The sequence below is a fragment of the Diospyros lotus genome, chromosome 8 (genome assembly GCF_014633365.1).
Source record: "Diospyros lotus cultivar Yz01 chromosome 8, ASM1463336v1, whole genome shotgun sequence".
Lineage (NCBI taxonomy): Eukaryota > Viridiplantae > Streptophyta > Magnoliopsida > Ericales > Ebenaceae > Diospyros > Diospyros lotus.
In genome coordinates, this window is record NC_068345.1 from 7373767 (window position 1) to 7401214 (window position 27448).

The window sequence follows — 27448 nt, forward strand, 5'->3', positions numbered from 1 at the left end:
GGGTGTGTGTGCAACACAATTCATTCTCATACTCTATATTCGAGTGCAATGTGTGAGAGGAAAGACTTGTGTTCAAGAAAGTTCTTTGTAATCTCCAAGAAGATTGTATTCGGGTGGGATAGGAAGGGAAGAGAGTGACCAATCATGTTGTTGTACTGATCGGTTTCTGAATTAGATAAAGGTTGCTCTCGGGGAGATTTGAAGGCTGGATGTAGGGTTGCAACTGGTGCAATCCAAACCAGGATAAAATTCGGTTTCTTATGATTTGATTGTTTCATTTCTGTTTTCATTCTTTTAATTTTGTTCTTGTTTTTCAGTTTCTTATTTCTGTTGTTTGGTTTTGATTTCGAGTTGAAGAGTGGTTGAATTCTTGTCTAAGAAAACTGATCCAGTGACCTAGAATTAACTTCTTCCTCCAAATCCCCATTTAAAAATGCATTCTTGACATCTAACTAGCGCAAGGGCCAATTGAAGTTTACAGCTAAGGACAACAATATCTGGATAGAATTTATTTTAGCCACAGAAGCAAAGGTCTCCTAATAATCTATCCCATAGGTTTGTGTAAAGCATTACACCACAAGTCTTGCTTTGTAGCATTCAACACTCCCATCAGCCCTACATTTAACAGTAAAAATCCCCTTGCACCCCACTGTTTTCTTATCTTTGGGCAGGTTAACTATTTCCCATGTACCACTCTTCTTTAAGGCATTCATTTCTTCCAACATTGCTAAATTCTAGTCCGGATGATCAAGTGTTTCCTAAATAGTCTTCGGGACAAACAGGTTAGAAATCCTAGAGGTAAATGCTCTATAGTTGGGGGACAATTTGTTATATGACAAGTATTCGGCAATAGGATGATGGCTACATGACCGAACTCCTTTTCGATGAGCTATAGGAATATTTAAATCACAAGATTCAGAAATAGATAATTCACTAGAGGAAGGTAATGAATCAATAGTAGGATTGGAATTAGACTTTGTACCTTCATTCGAGGATTGTGACTGATCTTGTGCTTGAGGGATAAGCAAACTTGTAGTAGTTTGCTGAGTTTTTCTCCTAGTATAAACCTAAAGCTCAAGACTCAGATGTGACTAATCTGGTTGTAGATTTTCTCCCCCTATTTGTGATGCAATAATACTAGGCATTGGTTGACATGGAATTTCCTGATTTCCATCCTTAGAAACATGTTCTTTCCCTCAGTAATGATGTGAGAAAATTGGAATTGGGGTTGGAAATGCTAATGTTGTGTCCCAAAAATTATCTTCCCTTTTATTATTCTACCCCTGAAGATAATTTTTAAAATAGGGTTGATTTTACAAAAAAGAGACATTCGTGCTGATAGGGTTCTTTTTAGTAATTGGATTAAAACATTTATAACCTTTTTGATTTGGAGCACACCCAATGAAAACACATTTTTCTGTTCTAGGATCCAATTTGGATCGAGAAACAATAGGTAAATAGACAAAACATGTATATCCAAATACTTTTAATGGTAAATCGAAGTACAATCTAGTAGTTGGAAAAATTGATTTAAAACGATTTAGGGGAGTTTCAAATTTTAAAATCTTTGTAAGCATTCTATTAATCAAGTATGATGCAGTCAAAATAGCTTCTCCCCAAGGATATTATGGAATATGGATAGAAACCATGGTAGCTCGTGCTATTTTAAGTACTTGTCTGTTTTTTTCTTTCGGCAATGCCATTTTGTTGGGGATTTCAAGAAAACTTGTGGATTATACCTTTTTCTTTCAAAAATGCTCGCAAACACTCATTAAAATATTTAGTACCATTGTCAGAATGTAGAATGCATATTTTCGTTTGATATTGTGTTTGAACTATGTGGTAAAAATCTTTGAACAATTTTTCCATTTCAAATTTTTTTATGCATCAAATACACCCAACACAGTCTTGTATGATCATCAATAAATGTGACAAACCCTTTTTTTTTTCGGACAAGATATTAACCCGTGAAGGACCCCAAACATCACTACGTATTAAATAAAATGGCTTTGATGCACGATAAGGTTTTGACAAAAAACTTGCACAATGACCTTTAGAAAATGACAACTTTCACATTGAAAATGCGAGTGGTTCACTCCTCGAAACAAATGTTTAAGATAGAAAAAGCTAGAATGTCCAAGCCTAAAATGCCATAGCATAATTAAATCAAAAATAGGATTTGAACAAATACTACTAAGGCCTTGAGCTTTTTTACTATTAGCAAAAAACTCCTCGAAGTAGTATAGTCCGTCCATCATCCTAGCACTGCTAATCATCCTCCCTGATTTCTGGTCCTTAAAAATACAGTGAGAATCATAAAAGATGACATGACAATTTGAATCTTGTGATAGTTTGCTAACAGAAAGAAGGTTGCAAGTAAGTTGAGGAACATGAAAGACAGATTTAAGTCCAATATTTTTTGAGATTTTGATTAGGTCTTTGCCTGTAATAGGCGAGAAACTATCATCTGCTATTCGAATTTTTTCATGACCAGAACAAGGAGAGTAGGTACTGAACAAATAGGAAATACTTGTCATATGATCAAATGCTCATGAATCGATGATCCAAGGAGCAGATTTAGTAGAACTAGATAGAGCAATGGGATTACTACCTGTATGTGCCAAAGTTCCAATAGGAATACCCAATACCAACTTGTTCTTTAGCAATTGTAGAAGTTGATCCACCTACTTTTTACTAAAATAGTTTGTTGTGGCTTCATTTGCTGAGGGAGATTCATGATAGGCCTGTCACGTGGCTTATTGTTCGTCCCAGTTGTCAGTTTTCCATGCAGTTTCCAGCAAGTTTCATGGGCATGACGTGGTTTGTTACGAAAGTCACACCATGCTCGAGGTCTATCAGCATCCTGACGTTGATTTGGGGTCTTTTCCTAACTGACATTTGCCTTATATCCAATAAGTGCTAAATGATCCACTGTGTCACCTGCACTTGTTTTCTTACCCAACATAACATGTTGATGACTTTCTTCCCTGCAAACACCTCATTGATAGTAGGAAGTGGTAATCTCCCAACAATCCTTCCCCTAACTTCATCAAACTCTGCATTTAATCCAGCAAGGAATTTAAAAATACGATTAGCATCAACCATCCTTTTATAATATCTGTAGTCCTCAATCAACTTCCATTCATAATCATTAAAAAGATCAAGATCTTGCCACAATCTTTTCAAAGAATGAAAATACTTAGTGACACCATCCTCACCTTGAGTAATCTCACCAAGTTTTAGAGTGAGTTCATATATTTGATATTGATTGCCAAGATCAAATTACATCTGGGTAACATTATCCCTAAGTTCTTTTGTTGTTGAGTAGCACAGATAATTGGCTTGAATATCTTCTTCCATAGAGTTGACTAGCCAAGTCATAATCATTGAATTTTCAGCATCCCAGGCTACATACGTGTTGTCCTTTGGGTCCGATTCCTTAATGTCTCCTGTCAAGCAACCAATTTTGCCTCGCCCTCTAATATACATCGTAACAGATTGGGACCAACATAAGGAGTTATCTCCATTAAGCTTAATGGTTGTGATCTACACAGAATGGGCTTCAAAAATATGTCCAGTTGGTGCACGTGGAGTTTCAATGATCCTATTGGGACAGGTAGTAGAATTGGAGCAAATTTCTAACATGGTTTTGGAGAATAGAAACCAAAGAATGGAACAGAAAACAAAGAAGAAAAGGAGAGAGATAACGGCTAGGGTTCTAAAGAGGTTGAATTGAACCTAGCTCTAATACCATGTAGGAAATTTCTAGTTCTTTCTTTATCAACTCCAGAATAATTTTACAATGGGATTTTAAGGTTAATCCCAGAACCTCTATAAGGAAATTAACAACAAAGTCAACAAGCTTCTAATGAAACCATACAAAAAAGGAAACTGACAGAAAAAGAAACATCATCTGTACAATGAATGTTTCTGCAATAGGAAATTGTAATCAAGGAGCTGCTGCAGAATTTTCTATATTCAATCAACCTAATTGAGTAAATCTGCCAGCTATTGGAATGAACTGGCAGATTATTTGAGTGGGTTGTAATTTCTTTACTGTCAAATCTTCAATTTTTCTTTATTTCAACATTTTCCACGGTTGGTTCTCCAATGGTGTTAATTCATCATTCAACAATTTTTGGATTTTGTAGAGGATATTTCGTAGTTCTCTGTTGCTTGTACAAGAGAGCAAGCCTTGGTAGCAATGGTAAGGTAGCTTCTTTTATGATTGGGAAATGGAAGGTCGGGGGTTCAAGTTTTGGAAACAGCCTCTTCCCAAAATAACAAGGGAAAGCCTATGTACTCCCCTGACCTTGAAAGAAGGGGAGCCTTGTGCACTAAACATCCCCATTTTTCTTGCACAAATCATTATGGTATCTGTTTAAATCTTCTTTTCTTTGTACGTCAGTTTTACCCCACTTGCTACCTTCTTTTTAATATTGTTGAAGAAGATAAAGAAGGAATTAAGCCATGACCAAGAGGATAAGAAGACAAGATGATAAAGATAAAGATGAAACAAGTGTTCAGCTGGGATGATAAAGATATTCCTTAAAACAGATAAGGAAATCCTAGTACAAGTTTGATTCTAATCATAACATGTTGTATTCTAGTCCTAAATATTAGGAGAATTCTTAGGAACTTTTATGTATATATTTACATACTATGAAGCAGTAAAGATCAAGGAAGTTTATTCCTTTCATTACAAACTTCCATTACCATATTTTTCATGGTATCAGAGCTAGGTTTTGTGGCAGAATCTACTACCTGTTCCCTCTTTCCCATAGTCTGAAGACTCCTCTAAGCTCACGGTATGGCTGAATCTCAGACAACAAGCAAAGCTTCAACCGAGTTACCTCCTCTAACAAGGAATACCCAAGTTTCACCGTCTCGAATCACCCTTGACAATCATGACCTCCAAATTACTCAACAACTTTAGAGAATGGTTCCAGTTAGTTTTGCTAGTAATCAGGGGAAAGGGAAAGATTGGATACTTAACTAGGACAACCTCTAAGCCAAGCACAAGCTCAGCAAACTATGGTGTGTGGGAAGCTGAAAATTCTATTGTGATGGCATGGCTGATCAATTCTATGGAATCAAAGATTGGGAGGACATATTTATTCTACAAGACAACTCAAGAGATTTGGGAAGCTATTCAAGAAATTTACTCAGAGATGGAAAATACAACCCAAAGCTTTCAAATCCAATCTACAATTCGAACAACTAGACAAGGTAATAATTTAGTCACTGAATATTATAATACTCTAATAGAATTGTGGCAGGAGATGGATCTATTCCATGAGATTAAATGGGCATGTCTTGATGATGGGAAGAAATATGAAAAGATTATAGAAAAAGAAAGGGTGTTTGATTTTTTGCACGGACTGAATGCTGATCTTGAAGAAGTTAGAGGGTGGTTAGTTGGAACCAAACCCTTTCCATCAATAAGAGAAGTTTTTGCAGAAGTTAGGAGAGAAGAGAGCAGAAAAAATGTGATGTTGAATCCTTCGGGGATGCCCAATTCTGATGCAAGTTCACAAACATCAGCCTTGGTCTCCTCAAGGATAAAACCACCTAGTTCACTCAAAGGAGAACCACAAAAGGACAAACCATGGTGTGAGCATTGCAACAAGCCTTATCACACTAAGGAAAAGTGCTGGAAGATACATGAAAAACCAGCAAATTGGAAGCCTAGAAATCAAAGGAGAGGAAATCAAACAACCTATGGAGGAGAGGTAGAAACCGGGAAGAAAACCAACTTGGTTTTATTTGCAGACCAATTGGAGATTTTACAGCAGTTGTTGAGCCAATCTAAGGTTACCAAACTGGAGACAATAGAGGCCCCTAATCCGGTTGTGTCTCTTGCCAAACAAGGTATTCCTAGACACTCTTTAATATCTTTTAAATTCCCTATAGATTGTTGGATAATAGACACAAGTGCCTCCAATCACATGATTGAATCTACTGAGGTTCTAACAGCCTTTAAACCCTGTTCTCAAGGCTTAACCATCTCAATGACTGATGGTACTACAACCATTGCTCAAGGGAAAGGTACAGCTTGTGTGGCAAGTTTGAAATTGAAATCAGTCCTATATGTGCCTAATTTAAAGTACAATCTTCTATCAGTGACCAAAATAATCAAAGAAGAGAAGTGTTTGGTAACATTCTTTCATTCCTATTGTGAATTTCAGGACCTATCTTCAGGGAAAACGATTGGTAGTGCTGAGGAACAGGGAGGCCTCTATTATATGACAAAGCATGGACAGCCCCTTGGATCTAGGTCACAAATCCAATCCTCTTTGTCTACTGTTTTAGATTCTAAACTCATGTTATGGCACCAGCGTTTAGGGCACTCTAGTTTCAATTATCTTAAATTTTTGTATCCCTATCTTTTCATCAATAAAAGCAATCATTTGTTTCATTGTGAACACTGCATTCTTGTTAAACAAACCAGAAGCACTTATCCTTCTCATGAATATAAACCTACAAAACCCTTCTATTTGATTTATAGTGACATTTGGGGATCAGCAAGGACACCCAATTTGACTAACACTCAATGGTTCATCACATTCATAGATGACCATACAAGGGTTAGTTGGGTATTTTTAATGAAGGATAAATCTGAGGCCTATGTTGTGTTTAAAAGGTTTCACCAAATGGTAAATAATGTCTTTCAAGCCTCAATTCATGTTTTGAGATCGAATAATAGCATGGAATATTTCTCCAATGATTTCAGTCATTATCTAGCTACTCATAGCATTATCCACCAAAGTTCATGCCCCTATAATCCCCAGCAAAATGGGTTGGCAAACAGAAAAAACCGTCACCTCCTTGAAACAACAAGAGCCCTTATGTTCACAAGCTCGATCCGTTAACACTTGCCATTCTTACCTCTTCCTAACTTATTAATTGTCTACCCTCAAAAGTTCTTTCTTTTAGAACCCCTTTGAGTGTCTTCCTTGAATTTTATCCCCATCACACTAGGGTGCTAACTCTCTGCCACCAAAAGTGTTTGGATGCACTGTATTTGTGCATAAATATCAACCTTCTCAATCTAAACTTGAACCTAAAGCCCTTAAATGCATATTTGTTGGGTATTCTCCTATTCAACAAAGTTATAAGTGCTACCACCCTTCTACAAAACGTCTCATTGTATCATGTGATGTGTCTTTCCTCAAACATCAACCATTTTTCCAAACCAATCCTCTACAGGAACAAATGCCTATTACAGAGGAATAAAGGGACTTTATTGTGCATCTTCCTATTATTCAAGATCCTAAATTCCCTACCACCACTAAATCAATCCCTAAAATCCCTATTCCTAATCAAACTTCAATGTCTAATTCATGGGGAGATCAAGAGGACCGGATTCAAGAAAATCCAGCCTTGGATAAACCATATTTGGTATATTCTAGAAGGTTTCGTGATCCTCAACGGATCCTAATGTTTGATCCAGAGATAGGTTCAGAAACAGAGGGCAGTGACAGCATGGAAAAGGTTGTATCTAACAAGTTTGAGGATCTTGATCAATGTTCTAAAAATCGGCCTAGGAGGCCGTTGAGGCGTTAGGCGGCCCCTTGTTGCCGCGAATATAGGCTAATCAGCCTCCCTAGGCGCCAATCCAATTAACCGGTCGGCAGCAATGCCCAAGCGACGCCTAGGCCGATTTCTCTCTCTCTCTCGTCGTAGCCGCCAATAGCCTCTTCAAAAGCTCTCTCGTCGCCGCCGCCAGTCGTCTCTCTTGGCCCCTGATTTCCCTTGCCCCCTTGGTTGTCGTCACCAGTCGTCTCTCTTGGCCCCGATTTCTTGATTTCCCTTGGCCCCTTGGCTGCCGCCACCAAGCTTCTCTCTCGTTGTTGGTTGTTCTTCCTCCGCCTTAGCCATCACCCCAATTTATATATATATATAAGTTTTATTTGTCTTTTTAACTTTGATTTATCTGAAAATAACATTAAATTACATTAAAAAGTAAAAAAAAAAAAAATAACAGTCCGCCTAGGCGTCCTAGGCGCAAAGCCCCAGTCTAGCGCCCAACTAGCGCCTAGCGCGTTTTAGAACAGTGATCTTGATATCCCAATAGCATTAAGGAAATGGGTGAGATATTGTACATAGCACCTTATCTCAAATTATGTGGGATATTCAAAGCTATCTCCACAGTTCAAGGCCTTTACAGTCAGCATTGATAATATAGTGATTCCTAAAGATATACATCGTGCATTGCAAGATGAGAAGTGGAAGGCAGCATTAAGGGATGAGATGCAAGCCCTAGAGACTAATGGCACATGGGATATTGTCAATCTACCAAATGGAAAGAAAGTTGTGAGCAACAAATGGGTATTTGCAAACAAGTACAAGTCAAGTGGAAGCATTGACAGGTACAAGGCAAGATTAGTAGCACAAGGGACCCAAGGACTAGATTATGAGGAGACTTTTGCTCTAGTGGCCAACCTTAATTCTATTAGAGTGTTACTTTCAATGGTCGTTAATCTAGATTGGAGGCTACATCAATTGGATATCAAGAATGCATTCTTGAATGGGGAGTTAGAAGAGGAAATTCATATGAAGATACCTCCAAGTTTTGAGATAGAAAATACAAGAGGAAAGGTATGCAAATTAAAGAAGTCACTATATGGCTTAAAGCAATCTCCAAAGGTTTGGTTCAAACGGTTTAGTGACACCATCATTTAGCTAGGGTACAAACAAGGGCAGGCTGATCGTACTCTCTTTACAAAAATTGAAGCAGATGGCAAGAAGACAATGCTTATTATTTATGTGGATGATATTATCATCACATGAGACAATACATTAGAAATTGAGCAATTAAAATAAAACTAGGGGTTGCATTCAAAGTAAAAGACTTGGGGGAGTTAAAATATTTTTCGGGGATGGAAGTAGCCAGAAGCAAGGAAGGAATCTGTGTATCTCAAAGGAAATACACTATTGATCTTTTGAAAGAAACATGTAAGCTTGGATGCAAACCTACTAGTACCCCTTGAGAGCCTAACTGGAAAAATAAAGAAGACAACATGAGGGGGTATCAAGTAGACAAAGGGAGATATCAGCGATTAGTGGGTAAATTAATCTACCTATCACTCACAAGACCTGATATTACATATGTTGTAAGCATAGTAAGTCAGTTCACACATTCACCTAAAAGAAGGCATCTTGAGGCAGCTTATCACATTCTTATGTACCTCAAAGGAACACTCGGGAAAGGACTCTTATTTAAAAAGAGCCAAAACAGGGGGATAAATGCATTTGTAGATACTGATTGGGCTGGTTCTTTTGAAGATAACAGATCTACATCAGGGTTTCGTACAAAATTATGGGGGAATTTGGTAACCTGGAGAAGCAAGAAGCAATCAATGATTGCAAGGAGCAATGTAGAAGCTGAATTTAGAGCTATTGCACAAGGGTTGTGTGAAATTATTTGGGTGGAGAAGATAATGAAAGACCTACAGCTTCCAGTATCCTCACCAAAATTACTTTACTGTGACAGTAAATCGGCCATTAGCATTGTGAATAATCCGGTACAACATGACCGAATGAAACTCATGAGAATTGACCAACACTTTGTTAAGCAAGAAATAGAAAAAGGTGATTTAAGTCTTACCTACATCCCTATCGAGTTTCAAGAGGCAAACATCCTTACTAAAGCAATGCAGAACCAAGGATTTGAATCTATTCAAGCCAAGTTGAAAATGATAGATATCTATTCACCAACTTGAGGGGGAGTGTTGAAGAAGATAAAAAAGGAATTAAGCTGTGACCAAAAGGATAAGAAGACAAAATGATAAAGATAAAGATGAAACAAGTGTTCAGCTGGGATGATAAGGATATTCCTTAAAACAGATAAGGAAATCCTAGTACAAGTTTGATTCTAATCATAACATGTTGTATTCTAGTCCTAAATATTAGGAATCTTAGAAGCTTTTATGTATACATTTACATACCGTGAAGCAATAAAGATCAAGGAAGTTTATTCCTTTCATTACAAACTTCCATTACCATATTTTTCAAATATGAATGATGATATTTGGTCTTACCATTTCATCCAAAATGGTAGGACCAAATAGCAGTGTCTTTTTTCTATACTTTTACTTCTACTTATTAAAAGAATAAAAACATAAGCCAAGAAGCACAACTTACCGCTAGTTGACTTTGATGAAGGTCTATTCACTAAATCATTCTCAATTGGAACCTTTTATTTTGAACATGATGCTTATAAAGCAAAAGTAAAATCACCAGAAAAATTCAACTCTCCTAAAATTTCCTTTCAAGTAAAACATGAAAACATCAAAGTAAGATAATCTTTAGCTTATGAATAGCAGCCTTTCCATCTTCACAAGTTAACTAATTCACCCTCGCCTCACCTCCCAAAAAAACAAACTTACAAAGCAAGAAAGAATGCATCAAATCAAACATATTTTCCATCCTTACCCGCTAGAATGACATTAAGCAAGCAACTGTACTAAAGTTGGAAAAAGGAAACCTCATAAACACTTGGCAAGATTATTAGCACTCATTAGCCTGAAGTAATGATCTATCATGCATACAAGGTTTAAGCATTAACCATAACATGACTAGAAAAATATGAAGCATCAGACATGAAATTAAGATTTTGGCATCGGATATGCTATATTGCAGATCCATTATCCGTGGCCAGAAGTGTGTGTGTGCGCATGCATGCCCACATGCATATCATTGTGTGTGCATGTGCTATATGTGCATTAAAGAATGTAAGGAAACCAGAACTATACCCCGACTGGACCAGTAACTAAGAGAACATTCTTTGGATCATTTTCGTCATCTCTATTCTCATAATCAGAGTCACTTGAGCAGCAGTAATAATCATCATCTTGCAGAGCAAACTTTTTACCGGCGGTAAAATCCTTAGTAGATTTGAAACCTCTTCCACTCCAAAGGCGTAGCCACTCACTTAAGAAATTAACAGGTTCTACATTACCGCATACCTGCAGAATACACACCATACTCAAATGTATCTCAGGATGGGCATAATCATGGAATAGACAAAAGGCAACAGATATGTTTCATTTTAATTGACAGTTTGATTTTAATTTTAATGATATCTTTCACTGTAGCTCCACAGGGAAGTCTGCAGTCTAAATAACAGGGGAAAGTTGCAGAAGCTATGGTTCAATACTTAAGTAGATGCAGCGTGGTGCTTGCAAGAAATATACAGGCTAGATACTTCTGAGATGCCTACTCTCAATATTGAGGACAGCTTATCCAGGGACACTTTCTTTAGGCCAAAAAAGCTACTTGATAAGGGGGTGATCTATAAGCTTCACTTTAAACTTCCAATCCCTTTTAACTTATTTAGTCACTGAATAGATTCCAAGCAGTGCAATGCAATGAGTGAAGATTCAAGGATGTTTGGAGACCATGTTGGATAGAATCATAAAAAGCAACTTGGGGAAATTGACGGGATTTTCTCCTCATGCATGTTTGTTGTTTATAAGTTTTTAAGCTTGATATACCGGTTAGCATATTCCTATCCTGCAGCAGTTCCAAGAGTCATTAAGCATTGCTGCAAATAAGAAAGCATCCACTTCTTATTATATGAAGTTTGCTCATCATGCGGTTGTATTGGGGCATTTTTTTTTTTTTTTTTTTTTTTGATGTATTGGGGCATATTTTCATTTGTTCAGCGCAAGCTGGCAGTTGGAAGCCATATATGATTTCTTTTAACTTTTCTGTGAGAAGCATATTTAAAAAAAAAAACATGGAGGATGTACAATAAAAGGTCCAATTTGTCTTGTAGCCTCCTCCATATTTCTGTAGAATTACAAAAAACATAAATGACTACAAAGTCCGTACAAATATGCTCCTTTTATAACAAGGAATCAAAATAAAGGAAAAAAATTGGCTCTGGTAACTTGCATATGTTCTTGAAAACTGCATTCTTGAGAATGAAACTCCCATGGATGAAATCTCTCATCCAATGAAGAAACTAAAAGGAAACTTGATGAGAAGATCAACAGTTTAATTTTTCTAGAGGATTTGTGGACCTAGAGGTTGAGCCAAAAAAACACAATGAAGCACTTCAAAACTCCAAGGCCAGACTCCATCTAATCAAGAGAAAAGGTTGAGAGGTAAGCATTACCCAGCAACTGGAAAAGTGAACAGCCAGTTCTTTTCATTCACATAATCTTTCTGTGTTGCAACAATTTCTTTACCTTTCTAGCATAGGTGTGCTTTGAAGCATTCAAAATTGTGCTCTCTTTTGTGTATACAGCCCCTCCCCCACCCCCTTTTTGGCCACTTGTAGAATTACTTGCTTCAATATGAAAGGTCAGAAAGGAGAGCTTCAAGACCCAGATAAATCAGTTTTGGGATCTCACCTCAAAGGCCTTTTCAGGCAGGTATTTGTTTGTCCATAAGCTGTTCTCAGGACACTTGCCACAGCTGTGATAATATGTTGTCATACTGTGGAGGCAACAATAAAAAAGAAAGCAAATCACTAATCAACATGAAGTTGTGCATAAATAAACTTACACATCAATTAAAAACCTATCAGAAAATAAGAGGTCAAATTTGGGATAAAACCACCAGTTCTAATCCATTCAGAAACAATATTGAGCAAACACAGAAGTTTACAATGTCACTTACATGGAATACAAATATCTTGAGCAGTATGCAAGGTACTATATACTATATAAATTTTTTAAGGGTGGAAAATTAATTAAAAAACTTACTGGAAAAAGACTGATTAAAAAAAGTTTAGATATAAATCCTACCTTCACACATTCATCTCCACATCATCATAGAATTTTCCAAATAACAGGATACTTAAATAATTTTCACATGCCTGTATCTATCCAACCGATCAATCTTAGGTAAGTAAAAGAGATCTGTTTCTGTCAGGATGATTATAAACAAGAAAATTCATAGATAATAAGAAAACAAGATGGAAAAATAAAAAGTTGGAGAATTAGATTGCTGCTGAATGATTTCTGAAAGAGCTTCCTTCAATGACCAATTAACTTAGCTATAATAACAATTAACAACATCCCCCAGGTGACATGATATAAAAGGGGAGCTGCGGCAGCTGCCCAAGACAGAAAACTACTTTTATAAATAAACATCCATGAAAGCAATTCCTATGCACAAAGGAGAAAGTTCAGCAGATATATGCTCCTGAAATACTACTTATACACTTCGGACAGATCCAAGTCTCTCTTGTTTTTATTTGCTTTCTAGCTTTTGTCAAAGATATGATGTGCGGATGAGAGCAAACTGAAGGAGAAAGAATTAGGAACACCCCGAAAGGTTCCATTTCTCCATTAAGTGGGCACAGAAAAACTTAAATTTCATGTCAGTTGAGAATAGGAGAAAATGTGAAGTGCCATGATAGAGCAACACTAGCTCATTATCTACCAGAATGACTAATAGATCTCACAAATGATTATTCCAAATTTGTTTGCATAGCAATTAAATAATTCTTGAACGCTTAACTCAAGGTGGAAGTGAGTAATGAGTAGGGAAAGAAAGTAGAGGAATTCAATTTAAATCAAACATTTTTGTTTCTGAAATAATTTTTCCTTTCATTTGATATACACCACCATGTAATTCTCCCTTCAGCTATAAGTAAACAAAGCTATGTCCATCTAAAAAGCTGGCTGAAATACATCCCTTAAGAGAAAATGGTTGATTATCTGAATGATCATGCCAACCTCATAGACAGATTTTTAGATAAAAACTATAGCCAGATATGTAGCTTCTAGAAACTGGAAGGTGAAAAAAAAGAAGATCCTAATAAAATGAAAATTCTGAGCAAGGGGGGAAAAAAGGAACTGTCAATGCCCAAGAGAAATACATGTAAGGAAAGCTTAACACAAAAAGGACCCTATGAATATAACAGAAAATCCTCACCGTTCATGGAGAAATCTACCCTCCCATGCAATATCTGAGTTTCTTAGAGGTGCAGCATTCCCAGATAACAAATCAGTTTTTTCCATTTTACAGTCCTCCCACGCTCCATCTAAGTTTCTTACAGGGGTAGCATTCCCAGATAGCAAATCACTTTTTTCCAGTATATTGTCCTGCCAACACTGCAGTGATGATGGCAAAATACCAACCTGCAAGAAAAAATTAACAGGATAAACAAGCAACAATTGTTAATGTCAAGGCCACAGTAGAATATATGGAAAATTAGAATGACAGCATCTCAAGCTTAAGTAGTGGAATATGAACCACCTCTATATCCTTTGAGACTTCAGAATGCACCACTGGCTCATCAGCTGACAATATCGGCGATGTTGCATGACGATGTTCAGATTGTACAGGAGACCGATCCAAAGAAACCTCTTCATGTTGAATAGCCCCATTGCGAGGCAATGGCCTGCTGCTCAGGCAGACATTTAGAAAGTCATCAAAATGTAAGGCACTGACTGACCTTTCAGGAACTGGTGAGCATAAGCTTTTGAGATCACAAGTAGTAGAGATAAAGCTTCTTTCAGAAAGCTTCCAATTCCCCCAATCAAGAGACCCAGAATCATCCTGCATGAAGCAAACTATAATAAAGAAAGATGATCAAGAAGCTACTACTTTTGATTCAGATAGAAAAGATACATACATGATCCTCTTCAAATACATGAACAGGGCTGAAGGTAGTGCTTATATCTTTCCTCTCAACACAGCACTGATAACTCTCCACGTCAACTACCTCCTGATTTTTCTTGGCAATTTTCCGTGATGAGAAAAATGGATGCATTTGTCTTCCCCCAAATATACGTGCATTTTCCTAATAATCAAAGTAAGGCACTAACTGAATCATAAAACAGAGAAACTAAGAATTTGTGTGAAACAAATTCATTATCTTCCATAGGAAAAGCTATCACATAACTGGAATTTTCAGAAACAGGACTAAATTCAAAAAGTGCCAGAAACAAATATGGCATTGTCTGAAAGTTGGTGTACGTGTGTGCAGTGTATATATAAGCAGTACATTGATGGTAAGCAATCTGAGACAAGCCAAAAGCAAAAGAAGACGTAAAAATGAAAAAGTACAGAAGCTTCACAAACCTCAGCTTTCATTTTTTCCTCCAATCGAAGATCAGGAATTGCTCGTGTTGCATTTCCACTCTGTATGGTATTATCTGATATCAGACCGGGGCATGCGTCTCTTAGGCCACCGTTTATTACTTTTTTTTTTGGTGTAGTTTGAATCTGCTTCCTCTTAGGTGTAGAATTTACCCGACGCTTCAACTGCTGTGGACTCACCATATCTTCCAAATACAAGTCATTCATTCATCAAAGCAAGTACAGGAGAGTATGACAAGTATCAATAATTGCATTTTTACAGAAAATGAAGAATATCTCAAGGGAAAGTGACAAAATTCAACCAAGGGAGTTTAAAAATATCAATAGAAATTCTTTCAAATTTTCTAGTAACATTTTACAGCTCAAAAGGATAAGGGTCATTTTGAAGAAGTGAAATTGCTTGTTTGGATGTACCTCTTCCTTATGGGGAAAAAATTCTAGTATGTATGGCTTTCAGAGGAAGGTGAGCCTTGGTAGGAATGGTAAGGTTGCTCCATTGTGACTAGAAGATCACAAGTTTAAGTTGTGAAAACAACCTCTTTGCCGAGAGAGAGAGAGAGAGAGAGAGAGCAAGGGAAAAGCTTGTAAAAATATAACCCTCCCCTAACCCTTGCAAACTGGGGAGCCTCATGCATTGTAGATGCTTTTTTATGGCTTTCAAAGGTTGAGTAATGGGACAGGGAGCAGGATGGCTTTTGAAACACAATAAGATTGAGTTGCTTGACTGTTGAGAAATCTGTGTACAAACTAGCTTATTTCGCAAGGAATTTTTATTAGTATTGTATGTAATACTAGTTTACCTTGTGTTAGAACTAAGGATTCTCAGGCCATGTTTAGAGCTCTTTGGCTTTACCCAGGGTGACAAAAGCAAAATTCTAGATTTCATTGAGCTGGAATAATCAGGACATTGGGAAAATACGCTATGTTTAGTACAGTCAAACGGAGGGAAAGGGAAGGGAAAGAATGGTGCATTTGATTGCAAGCATGGAATTCGCATGGAAAGAAAATATTTTCTAGGCAATTGAATTGCCTAGAATTAATGGGTAATCAATCCTCAAGGATCCACATTTAGGCGCGCCTAAGCCTAAGGCTGCGCCTGAGGGCTTGGTGGGCCTAGGCGCGCCTAGTTGGTCTACGCCCGCCTGGGAGCATTCCAAGGGCCAAAGGTGTGCCCAAGTGCACCTTGTGCCTAGGCATACCTTTAATAACATTGTTATATGCTAATCCTAACATCGGCAATGGCACCAAAAGGCTGCCAAATTCAAATGAGTACAATTGCCTGAAACTATTATCTAAGTACAATCCACTATAACTATAACCACCCATACAATGTACAACCCTCTTACAGCCTAGGTACATGACAATAACTTTTTTGGAATGTAAATATTTTTTTACTTAATTTATATTGATTATTTTTAAGTAAAGAAGGCTAAAAGTAATTGTTTTATATGTATTCAATAATTATATGATTATTTAGAATTTAATATTATTTTATAAGATTTTTTCATTTTTATAATGTAAACGGTTTTTTTGTTAACTGGTTGATTTATACCATTTCATTCCATCAAAATTGTTGTATTTTGAGAGAAGAAAAGTATATTATATTTTTTATTCACAATGTGATATATATATATATACCAATGTACAAGGTACAAGCATGGGACAACATATCCTCCTAATATACACGTACAACACTAGTTCTAACACTCCCCATCAAGTAAGCACATATATATCATATTTGCCTAGCTTGGTACAAATGTAGGCAAGCTGTGGACCCCATAATGCCTTGATAAGAAGATCAATCAGCTGGTCATTAAAGCCAACAAATGAGGTACTAATCTCTCCAGAAATCAATTTTTGACTCACAAAGTAATAGTTTATCTCTATGTGTTTGAGCCGCTCATGAAGAACTGGATTAGAGAAAATATGAAGAGCCACCTAAGTATCACAAATAAGTTGCATAGGCCCTAAATCTCCAAATTTTAACTCCGTAAGAAGTTGTTTGAGTCAAATCAACTCACATGTGGCTAAAGCCATGGCCGATATTCCGCTTTTGCGCTAGATTTAACCTGAAGTAAAGTGCCTATCTGTAGGACAACCAACCCAATCTGCATCAGTATATCCAACAACCTACTTGTGTACTTTGTTCTCAAACAATAATCCTTTACCATGAGCACTTTGAATGTATCTCAAGATACGCACTAAAGCGTGCTAGTGACTATCACACGAGGAGTCCAAGAATTGACTTATCACATTAATAACAAAAGAGATGTTCGGCCGTATAATGGTGAGGTAATTAAGCTTCCCAACCAATCTCCTATATCGCCAAGGATCCTACAATGGCTCCCCCTCTCTTGGTACAAGCTTAACATTAGGATCCATAAGAGTATCTATACGTCGGAAATCAAGCATACCAGTCTCTTCCAAAATATCCAAGGCATACTTCCTTTGAGAGATGCACACCCCATGGGAAAATTTCGCTATCTCAATGCCAAGAAAATACTTCAACCTGCCCAAATCCTTGGTCTAAAAATAAGTATGCAAATGAGTCTTCAATTGCCCAATACCAACGTCATCATCTCCTGTAATAACAATGTCATCTATGTACACCACCACTAATATGACTCCACCGAGAGAATGGCAATAGAAAACAGAATAATCAACTTTACTTCTACTCATACCAAAAGACTGGATGACATAACTAAAGCGACCAAACCAGCACCGAGGATTGTTTCAGACCATATAAGGACTTCTTCAAGAGACATACCAGTCGGGATTCCCCCTAAGCAACAAAACCAAGAGGTTGCTCCATATATAGTTCCTTTTGAAGGTCGCCATGAAGAAAAGCATTTTTAATATCCAATTGATAAAGAGGCCACTGCTAAATAATGGTCATAGCAAGAAAAACACAAACAGAAGCAATCTTGGCCACAGGAAAGAATGTATCACCATAATCTAGGCCAAAAATTTGAGTATAGCCCTTAGCAACCAACCAAGCCTTCAAACGATCAATAGAACCATCTGAACCAACCTTAATTGTAAACACCCACCGACAACCAATTGTAGACTTCTCCAAAGGGAGAGGAACTAGATCACATGTCTCATTAGCCAACAAGGCAGACATCTCCTCATCCATAGCATGTCTCCACCCAGAGTGAAAAAGAGCTTTGGCATTTGTCTTAGGAATAGAAATAGAAGAAAGAGCATAGACAAAAATAGAATAAACAGATGACAAACGGTGATACTCACAAAAGTATAAATCATATGAGGACTACGAGTGGAACGCGTACCATGACGAACAAGAGCTTGGGCAGAGTCAGAAGGAGATGAAATAATGACACCAGCCGGAGGAAGACATGAATCTAGAGGAATACCAACATCTGCAATAGGAGGAGTGGGAGCTAAAGGAATTGATAGAGGCTTAGAATGACACTAATAAGTATGGAGAGGAACAGGAGGAACAGAACAGGTACTAGGACTAGAGGAGGAAAAGAAGGGACAAAAAGAACATCATGAAGGGAGGAAAAAGACCCATTAGACAAAGAAGAGAAAAAAGGGGTAGACTCAAAGAATGTGACATCAGAAGAGAGAAAGTATCTACCAAATTCAGGGGAGTAGCACTTATATCCCTTTTGATGATGAGAGTAGCCTAGGAACACACACTTGATCGAGCAATGAGACAATTTATCACAACCAAGGGAAAGAAGATGAACAAAAAAAGGTTGATCCAAAGACACAAGGGGGAATAGGATAGATGGGATCACGAGGGAAAAGTAAAGTAAGTGGAATGGCCCCATGTAAAACAGTGGATGGCATCCGGTTGATCAGATAACTAGAAGTGAGAAGAGCAACATCCCAAAAGACAACAAGAACATACATGTGAAGGAGAAGTGTTCGAGCAGTCTCAATGAGATGACGATTTTTACGTTTAGTCACCCCATTTTGTTGCGGAATATAAGGGCACGAGAAATGATGAACAATACCCCGAGATGAGAGAAAAGCCTCAAATGCATAAGAACAATATTCATTGGCATCATCACTGCAAAGGATCTGAATGGTACGACCAAATTGAGTAGAAATTTCATTACAAAAGAAAGTGAATAAAGATTGCAATTCAGTACAATCTTTCATTAAGTAAAGCCAAGTACAGCGAGAATAATCATTAATGAATGTAACAAAATAGGAAAAACCTTGTTTAGACTTGACTCTACTAGGACCCCAAATGTCTAAATGTACAAGATCAAAAGGAGCATCAGCTTGTTTATTAAGACGACTAGAATAAGAAGAACGAACATGTTTGCCTAGCTGATAAGAATCGCATTCTAGAACAGTCAACGAAGACAATGAAGGAATCATATGTCGAAGAGTAGATAAGTGAGGATGACCAAGTCGAGAATGAATCTGAAGAGGAGATGCCCCGATAGTAGCACAAGCAAACACCGTACCTAGGAATCAAATTCTGAGATTCAACCGGTCTCCTTTGTTGCGATATACCAGCTCTGCTTCGAATCTAACTGGATTACTTCCAAATCAAATTGGACGCTATTGAATTTCCGAACTCACAGCCGATGAACGACTGCTCTAATACCAATTGTCATGTACCTAGGGTTTGAATTGGCAGCCAAAAGGATTCGATAGAGCTAAGTCCAAGAACAAAGGGAAGATTGGACAAAAATGGGGAAGAATTTAGAGAGAAATGAGGGAGAGTGACAAAGAGAAATAAGAATTTCATTTAATTAATTCAAGCATAATCCCCATCTGATTATAGTAGCCCTTAATATAGGCATATCTAATTGCATAACCACCCCCATGCTTTTAACTAAGTGCTAAAATATCTTCTAACAAGTATCATAAGCCTATTACTATATTACCCCTTTAATGCTCCTTGGGTCGGCCATAACCGGGAGCATAGCATTAAAATCTGTTACAACAGACTAAATACGACCTGAGTAATTAAGCACGTCTAAGTCCCCCTTTTGAATACAGAACAAATTACTAATGATAGTGTATGAACGTACAATATCATTAATAGACACGAAACAAGAGGATTAAATCAACATCTATTGACTTCCACAACAACGTAACCAATTGTGCATATATATGATCTCATACAATCCTATCTGCTTCAACAATGTCAAAAGCCTCATAGTCAAATGGTCACTAACACCATGCCCACGAAACCACATTCAAACAAACGCTAACCAAGACATATAGTTCTTACCATTCAATTTGTCAAAGGTAATGGCTGCAATACCAAATAAAGACGATACATGAATGGTCACAAGTACATTCACAGTCAAAGAGGAACTCACCACTCCAGGATTTGAAGAGGCCATAATGAAAACCCAAGCCCAACTAGATAGATAGATCAGAAGATACTGCGAACCAAATCTGAAATTGCAAAACCAATTCTTAAACCAGAGAGTTGCTGCAAACCAAATCTGAAAATGCAAAACCCAGATCTGAAACTAGAGAGTTGCTACAAACTAGATCTGAAACTGCAAAACTCAAATCTGAAATTAGAGAGTTGTTGCAAACCAGAGAGATATGAGACCCACCGATAGTGGCTAATAGTAACGGTGACGGCAGATTAGGGGCCTACGATGGCTACAGAGGTGAGATCTGAGATCGGTAGCAACTGAGGCGAGACTTGAAACTGCTACGGAAGGAGGCAGGATTTGAAACCACGACGGAAGGAAGCGGTGACAGCAGCAACTATGGTAGATGCAGTGGCGACAGTAGATGGAACCAGCCACAAGATCTGAGAAACCAATGGCAAACGAAGTGACCGACAGTGGTGGTGCCGGTTGGCAGAAATAACGGTGACGACAGCTGGATCTAGGGTTGGGTTAAGATTTGTCTAGTGGCTCTAATACCATGTTGTATTTTGAGAGAAAAAAAGTATATTATATCCTTTATTCACAATGTGATGTGTGTATATATATATATACACATATATATACCATTGTACAAGGTACAAGCATGGGACAACATATCTTCCTAATATATATGAACAACACTATCTAGCATATATATATAATATATATACAACACTAGTTCTAACGAAAATGAAGGCGTTTCAAACATGATAACAGAATAGAATCGTCACTCCATTCCTTTTCTTTTTTTTTTTATCAAATGTAAATATGTATAACTTTACAACATACACCAGACATACCCGGGACTACAGAGGCAACAAAACTAAAGCCCCTAAAGAAGAATCTCATACTGGATCAAAACATGAGGATACAAATAAAACATAACTTTGTATACAAAAGTTTTAATCTTATATGAAATATTCTCACTACAAGGCTTTACATTCTCAAAAATGCTCCGATTTCTAGCAACCCAAATGTGGTAGACCGTGGCTGCCAAAGCCATCCTTTTAACATGGCTCTGCCAAGAAGACCCTCTGGCTTGCCTCTAAATACTCTCACTCCATTCTTGTTTGTACCAAACATGGCGATAGAATGGAGGAGCCATTCCATTCCCATGCCCATTCCCATTCCTTTTCCCTCATTTTAGTCATACCAAACATAGCCTAAAAGAAGAAAGAAAGTACTTGAGGGGTGGGGAGAAAGAAGCATACACTGCCAACTTAGCAACCCTAATTATTTTGAAAAATCTATACTGTCCTTAGATGTTACTAATCCAAGTATCACGATATTGGCAAACCTTACCGAGTTGCATATGCTTCCTAGCCCAAAAATTACAAAAACACATAACAAAATGAGAAGTACGAAGTGGAACCTTGAACAACTTTAAAATCTTATTAAGCACCCATTATACTTGAAATAACCCTTATAATTACCTTAAGACATGACATCAAGCATTAACATGGTTCATAGGCCTTCAATGTCCATAACAACTAATGCCTACCGTAAGAGGGTTGCATGTAACGAAGTTATTAGTCTGTGCATTTCTTTTTTACGGCCCCAAAGTTACCTGAACTCCATGTAGACTTATCATAAATGGCCATTTTACAACTTTGCCAACTTTGGTTGAGGTTGGCTAAATTAGGAAGTTCACTAGCCCATTATTCATGCAAAATAAGATACCATGGGCATGAACTTGTAAATTGCATTTAAGGAACTTTCGTGTCTAAGAAAAATAACACTTTATATGTGGCATTCGAAACTTATAATCTTTGTGGTGTCCAATTAGAAGTCGCTATAGTTCTCAGTATGCAGATGCACCCACTCCATAGTCCATAATGACAAATTTCTCTGTGTTAGATGTCCAAGTTTATCTAGTATAGTCAAGCAATTTGTACAGTTTTAGCAATAAAAACCCATAATCTTCACAAGGAGTCCATTCGGAAGTCACTATACTTTCAGCATGCAGATATACCCACTCCATCATTACTTAAGTACATCTATGTTATATCCCCAAATTTTGCTAATGGATTTAAATATGAATACGTCTAAAGGAGGTGCAATCATCATTTCATGGTTATGGCATTCAAATTGGAGAGCTATATAAGTAGACTTAACCAGTCCAATCTTGGGTTACCAAAAATCCCTCAAGTCTCAACTAATTTCTAAATTAGTTGGCCACATTTCAAGACAAGCCATGCTTACATTGATAGCGGCCCTCCTTTGAACAGTTACCCACGACTGTCCCCACCGCAATTTGAGTATAAACCTACCAACGTGGCCAGACACAAGCGTCAAGCCCATGGAGAGTTGAATGTCAAGCACGTGCAATCTACTTAAGCTAGCTGTGAAACATCCCTTCCCATAATTTAGATCACATTTTTTCTAAAGATCTTGACATACCAGTGAGAAAATGTAATGGCTAAAGAGTTAAATGAAAGACAAACATATTCTTGAGGCTTATAATATGATAAATTGACATACTGGCTGCAGATTCTAAAGGAGAGCAGGTTTTATCATTTTCTTCAGGTGAACCAACACACTGCTGTTCTTTTTGTGGGTGTTCTTCCCCAGAAGCTCTTGAGAATGAACTGGACTCTGCATGCAACCCAAATAGTATATGGTAATAAATATTCAGAGTTTATGATATCTTAACTAAAATAAGAGACCACCAGAGCATGGTGTGCACTTACTAACTGTAGCCTGAAAATGTTTACCATCCAAATTACTGCTCGGGATCTCTGTATAATTTATGGCAACCTATGTCAAATGGAACGGATTAATGAAACTTCTTTAACATTAAAATATCAACAGTTTGTAAGACTGTCAAAGGTGTAGATATCCTGAAACTTCCTCAGAAAAACTGAAAGAATTATGAAAGATGACAACAATGATAGAATGCAAAATTGTTTTAGAAACATAACCTGCTGCTAAGAAGCATAATGAATAATAGGGTAACTTGACCACACACCCCATGGTTTAAAGCTTTTGCCCAGACCCCCCCCCACCCCAAGGTTTATTTTTAGCCAAATGTGTCCCTGTACTTTGATTAAATCCCCAGAATACACCATTCCAATATTAACACTGTCAATTAAACTACATTAACATAAAATTAAACTTAATATCTATCTAATTAAAAAGAGAAAAAACAAAAATAATAAGAATAATAAAAAATAAAAAACCTCACTAGCTGGAATCCATCTGAGTTCTGGCGCTAGAACCCTTGCTGGGTTCCAGCAATGTTCAAGCAATGGCTAGAACCCAGCAATGGGTTCTGGCACCAGAGCTCACTAGATGGGTTCCACAGAGAGAGAGAGAGAGAGAGGCCAATGGCAGCAACGCCACTCTCTCCCTCTCTCTCCACCGCTGGTGGGTTCTGGCGATGGGTTCAGCACCAGAACCATGCTGGAACACATCTGAGTTCTGACCAGTGAGGACTTTTTTTTTTTTTTTCTTTTTAATTAGAGATATTAAGTTTAATTTTATGTTAATTACAGTTTAATTGACACAGTAACAGAGAGGGTATTTTGGTGATTTAATCAAAGTGCAAGGACTAATTTGACTAAAATGAAACCATAGGGGGTGTTTGGGCAAAATCCCCAAACAACTGGGGGTGTACAGTCAATTTACCCTAAAGAATAAACATTCTTGGCTCTCATCCACTATACAATGGAACAAAATTGGGGAAATTTTGCAACCTTGTGGTTTTATCCTAAAAGATATGGCCTCCTAATGGTTCAACAAAAGCATTTAAAACTATGATGGTAACGCATAGAGCAAATCCGGATGAATCAAAAGTCTATTAAACATCTAAATTACCCTCTAATTTCCATGTTCTTTCTTTCACAACCCAAAATTCTCTACTACATATATATACTACTAGTGCATGGGATCTTATAATTGGGGTTAACTTTTTCCCATTTGTTTAGATGAAGTTTTCAAAATTTTAAGAATATCACTATTCTTTTTCATTTAGGAAAATAAAGGCGGGGTTTCCACAGTTGCATATATGATTGAATAATAGGTTTTTTTATTTTGTCAGACAGCACACGATGGTGAAATTCCAAATGAGCATATTTTTTTTCTTCTTTTTGGTTTTTTTTTTTTAGGAGCTTTGAAAATATTGGGAATGGATGTTTCCTTCTCCTATTAGTAGAAGAGAGGCTTTTTTCCTGTTGTTTTCCTTGGGGATTTCAAACTTTAAGAGTTAAGAGAGAGGGACATAGTTTAAATTCCTGGTGTGAAGATTTTAGAATTTTAAAGATAAAAATTGGGGGGCTTTAGAATTTTACATAATTAAATTTCATTTGTATGGCATGGATAAAAATAATAGGTAAATTATGCTCCACAAAAAGATATTTCAAGTCATTTATCCATGTACTTGAACATCCATGTTGTTCGTGAGTATAAATTGGCAAAGTGGCACTCAATTTTAGCGCATATACTAATCTTATTCCATTGCTCAATCTCAAAAAGGAAATTGATACTTTGTAAAAGTTTACATGGAAATATATGTAATGGTAACTCTGCAATTATAAGTCAATATGATAGAATTTTTTTCTTCCCATTAAGTGAATATACAAAAGCCACCTCATTTTTAGATTTTGTTTTCAATATAAAATTTTGTTTACATGGCACTGCCTATGAATAATAATACTCAACTGGGTTCAAGTTTCAACCCTTATTATCAATCCAACTCTTGGAGGTGAAAAATAACAATTTTACAAGACAGTGCAGGTGTATGTTGATCTTGATAAAATAAACAGGCACTGGATCTAGTTAAAATAAACAGAGACGTGATTTTCTCTTTCAAACAATTGTTCACTCGCCTTCTTCTCGAGTCAGGTCCACCTATGGTATCTGTCTGAATTCAATATTAACTAGCATGCCAAATGTTGCAGTTTAATGACCCCAGCAAATAAAATGTTTGATATAGAGATATACAAGTCCTCAAGAAGTCTTCAATAATTTACAGCAGGTTACCCGCTGCAAGTCTATTGGAAAACACTGAACGGGAAAATCCAAATGCACAGATGCATCAAAATAAGAGTATGCTCGTATCATGATTCATATAGGTAGAGTTTCGGAAATCAAAAGACAATCACGAGGAAGAGGACAACACTGGACGGAAAATATGAGATGCATCGGTATGGTACTAAGTTTCACAAGTCAAATTGCAGATATAGAACACCATTCCTCTTATACTTGCATGTGGCCACGCCAGAAACATTTGACACATTCTCTACACCACAATCCAAAATGTGAAACTAGAAAGTCATCTTACTCCCCAATGCAACAGTTTTTATTAAGCTGGTGCTAGGGACCAAAAATATAGACAGAAAAACAAGGAGCAATCAAATAGTTCCAAACACTGCCACCTCTGACCTAATCAAGCTAAGTTTTCTATATCCCCTAACCAAACAGTATTGACACAGGACGGATTTCCCCACTCTGGGGAATTCCCGGCCCTTGAACAACAAAACATGCTAAACTGTCCGCAATTGACAACACATTTCACATAAAAAGCCATAAAAACTTAATAATAAAATATAAGAAAACACATTTCGCCCAATTGACTCGGAAATCAGCACGATCAAAAGATTAAAGCACCAACCAACGCGAAGTAACTGCAAACTTAAAAAACTCACCTTCTTAGAAGCTCTCGGCTTCGGCTTCCTCTTTGTCTTGCGTTTACTGCCGCAGTACTCTTCGTCGTCATCGCCGTCCTCTTTCTCGCAATCTTCGCGCTCTCTCTCCGCCGCATTCTCTTGGGGCTTAGGCGGGAACAGTGTGGACTGAACCAGTCTCCGGCGCACCCGCCTTTGTTCCGGCTGCAGCCGATCTTGGTCTCCGGCGGTCGTCGCTTCCTGCGGCGACCCCTCCATCGGATCAGGATCGGCTCAATTAGGGGTTTTGAATTTTTAGGGTTTTGGCTCAGCGATCCAAATTGGGGGACTTCTGGGGAAGGAGCAACGCCAAAGCTGATCTGGAGAGAGAGAGATATGTGGAGGGAATTCGGAGGCTGTTCCCGCCTTGAGAAGTAATCTCTATAACCCGTTCTGTAGTGATGATTAACTTTTGCGAAAATTAACGTAACTGTTTTTTCAAAGTACTTTTTAATTTCTCAATAATATAATTAAAATTCTTTTTCGATTGGAATCATTCAAACTGTGATTTGAAGTTCTAATTCTACAAGAATTGGTTGCAAATGAGTTGTAACAACTTGGAGGAGGTATGTATTATTCCCTCTTTGAATTTTAGTTATTTGATGTCAATATTTTTATGAATTTTAAATTCACTTAATTGGTTCTTAATTTTTTTTAAATTAATTATGACACTTTTTCATTATTAACGATATTAAATAAATTGATTGTATATCTCTTAAAATTTGTACATATCTAAAATTTTATTTTTTACTAAATAAGAACTTCCTTGTAATGGTCAGGTATAATAAATAATGTTGCAAAATTTTATATTCTTATCTAATTAAATTAAATTAAGTCATGTTTAATATAAAATAAAAAATATATTTCAAAATTATTGGCCACGATTCACTATAATCCATAGCAGATGATTGCCCTCTCTCCCTTTTATTCTTTTTTAATTTATTATAATAGAGTTATAAATCAATTATCACGAGACAACTCTAGATCAAGTATTTATAAAAAGATATGGGGATAGATCTCCTAATTTAATCTTTAACATTCGAGATAGTTAATCATAAAAGTGATTTGTATAATACTTAAATGAGATTAATGCCCCTTATTTAACCTTTGATGCTCGAGTTAATCAATAAAAAATGTAAGTATGTAAAATGCTTTGATGAGTCGAATGTCTTTAGTTTTGTCTCTAACACTTAAATTAATTAATGAGAAATGCGAATATGTAAAATATTTGGATGAGCTAAATGTTCCCTTACATTTATGTTGAATCAGTTGTTGATTATTTGAATCAATTGAACAATTTTCAATGATATTCTTGAATTGTTAAACTATTGCTAATTGTTAAAC

The 27448-nt window shown here is 37.0% G+C and overlaps 1 protein-coding gene across 4 annotated transcripts in view; it reads right to left on the minus strand.

Annotated features, from left to right (window-relative positions):
• LOC127807329 (uncharacterized) overlaps nucleotides 1-26494 on the minus strand; it is a 42695-nt gene extending 16201 nt beyond the window's left edge. Inside the window, exons 1-9 of one of the 4 annotated variants that reach the window (XM_052345059.1) lie at nucleotides 26087-26492; nucleotides 23132-23198; nucleotides 22923-23036; nucleotides 15046-15248; nucleotides 14597-14764; nucleotides 14218-14520; nucleotides 13894-14099; nucleotides 12363-12447; nucleotides 10758-10970 (exon numbers count right to left, since the gene is read on the minus strand). In XM_052345059.1, coding sequence (XP_052201019.1) covers nucleotides 10758-10970; nucleotides 12363-12447; nucleotides 13894-14099; nucleotides 14218-14520; nucleotides 14597-14764; nucleotides 15046-15248; nucleotides 22923-23036; nucleotides 23132-23198; nucleotides 26087-26323 — 1596 coding nt within the window. In that variant the 5' untranslated portion in view covers nucleotides 26324-26492. Of the gene's footprint in view, nucleotides 1-10757; nucleotides 10971-12362; nucleotides 12448-13893; nucleotides 14100-14217; nucleotides 14521-14596; nucleotides 14765-15045; nucleotides 15249-20375; nucleotides 20455-20621; nucleotides 20825-22922; nucleotides 23037-23131; nucleotides 23199-26086 lie in introns of those variants that run through there. The other 3 variants (XM_052345060.1, XM_052345062.1, XM_052345061.1) reach the window with 3 other exon arrangements.
• Between the last annotated feature and the right edge of the window lie 954 nt (nucleotides 26495-27448).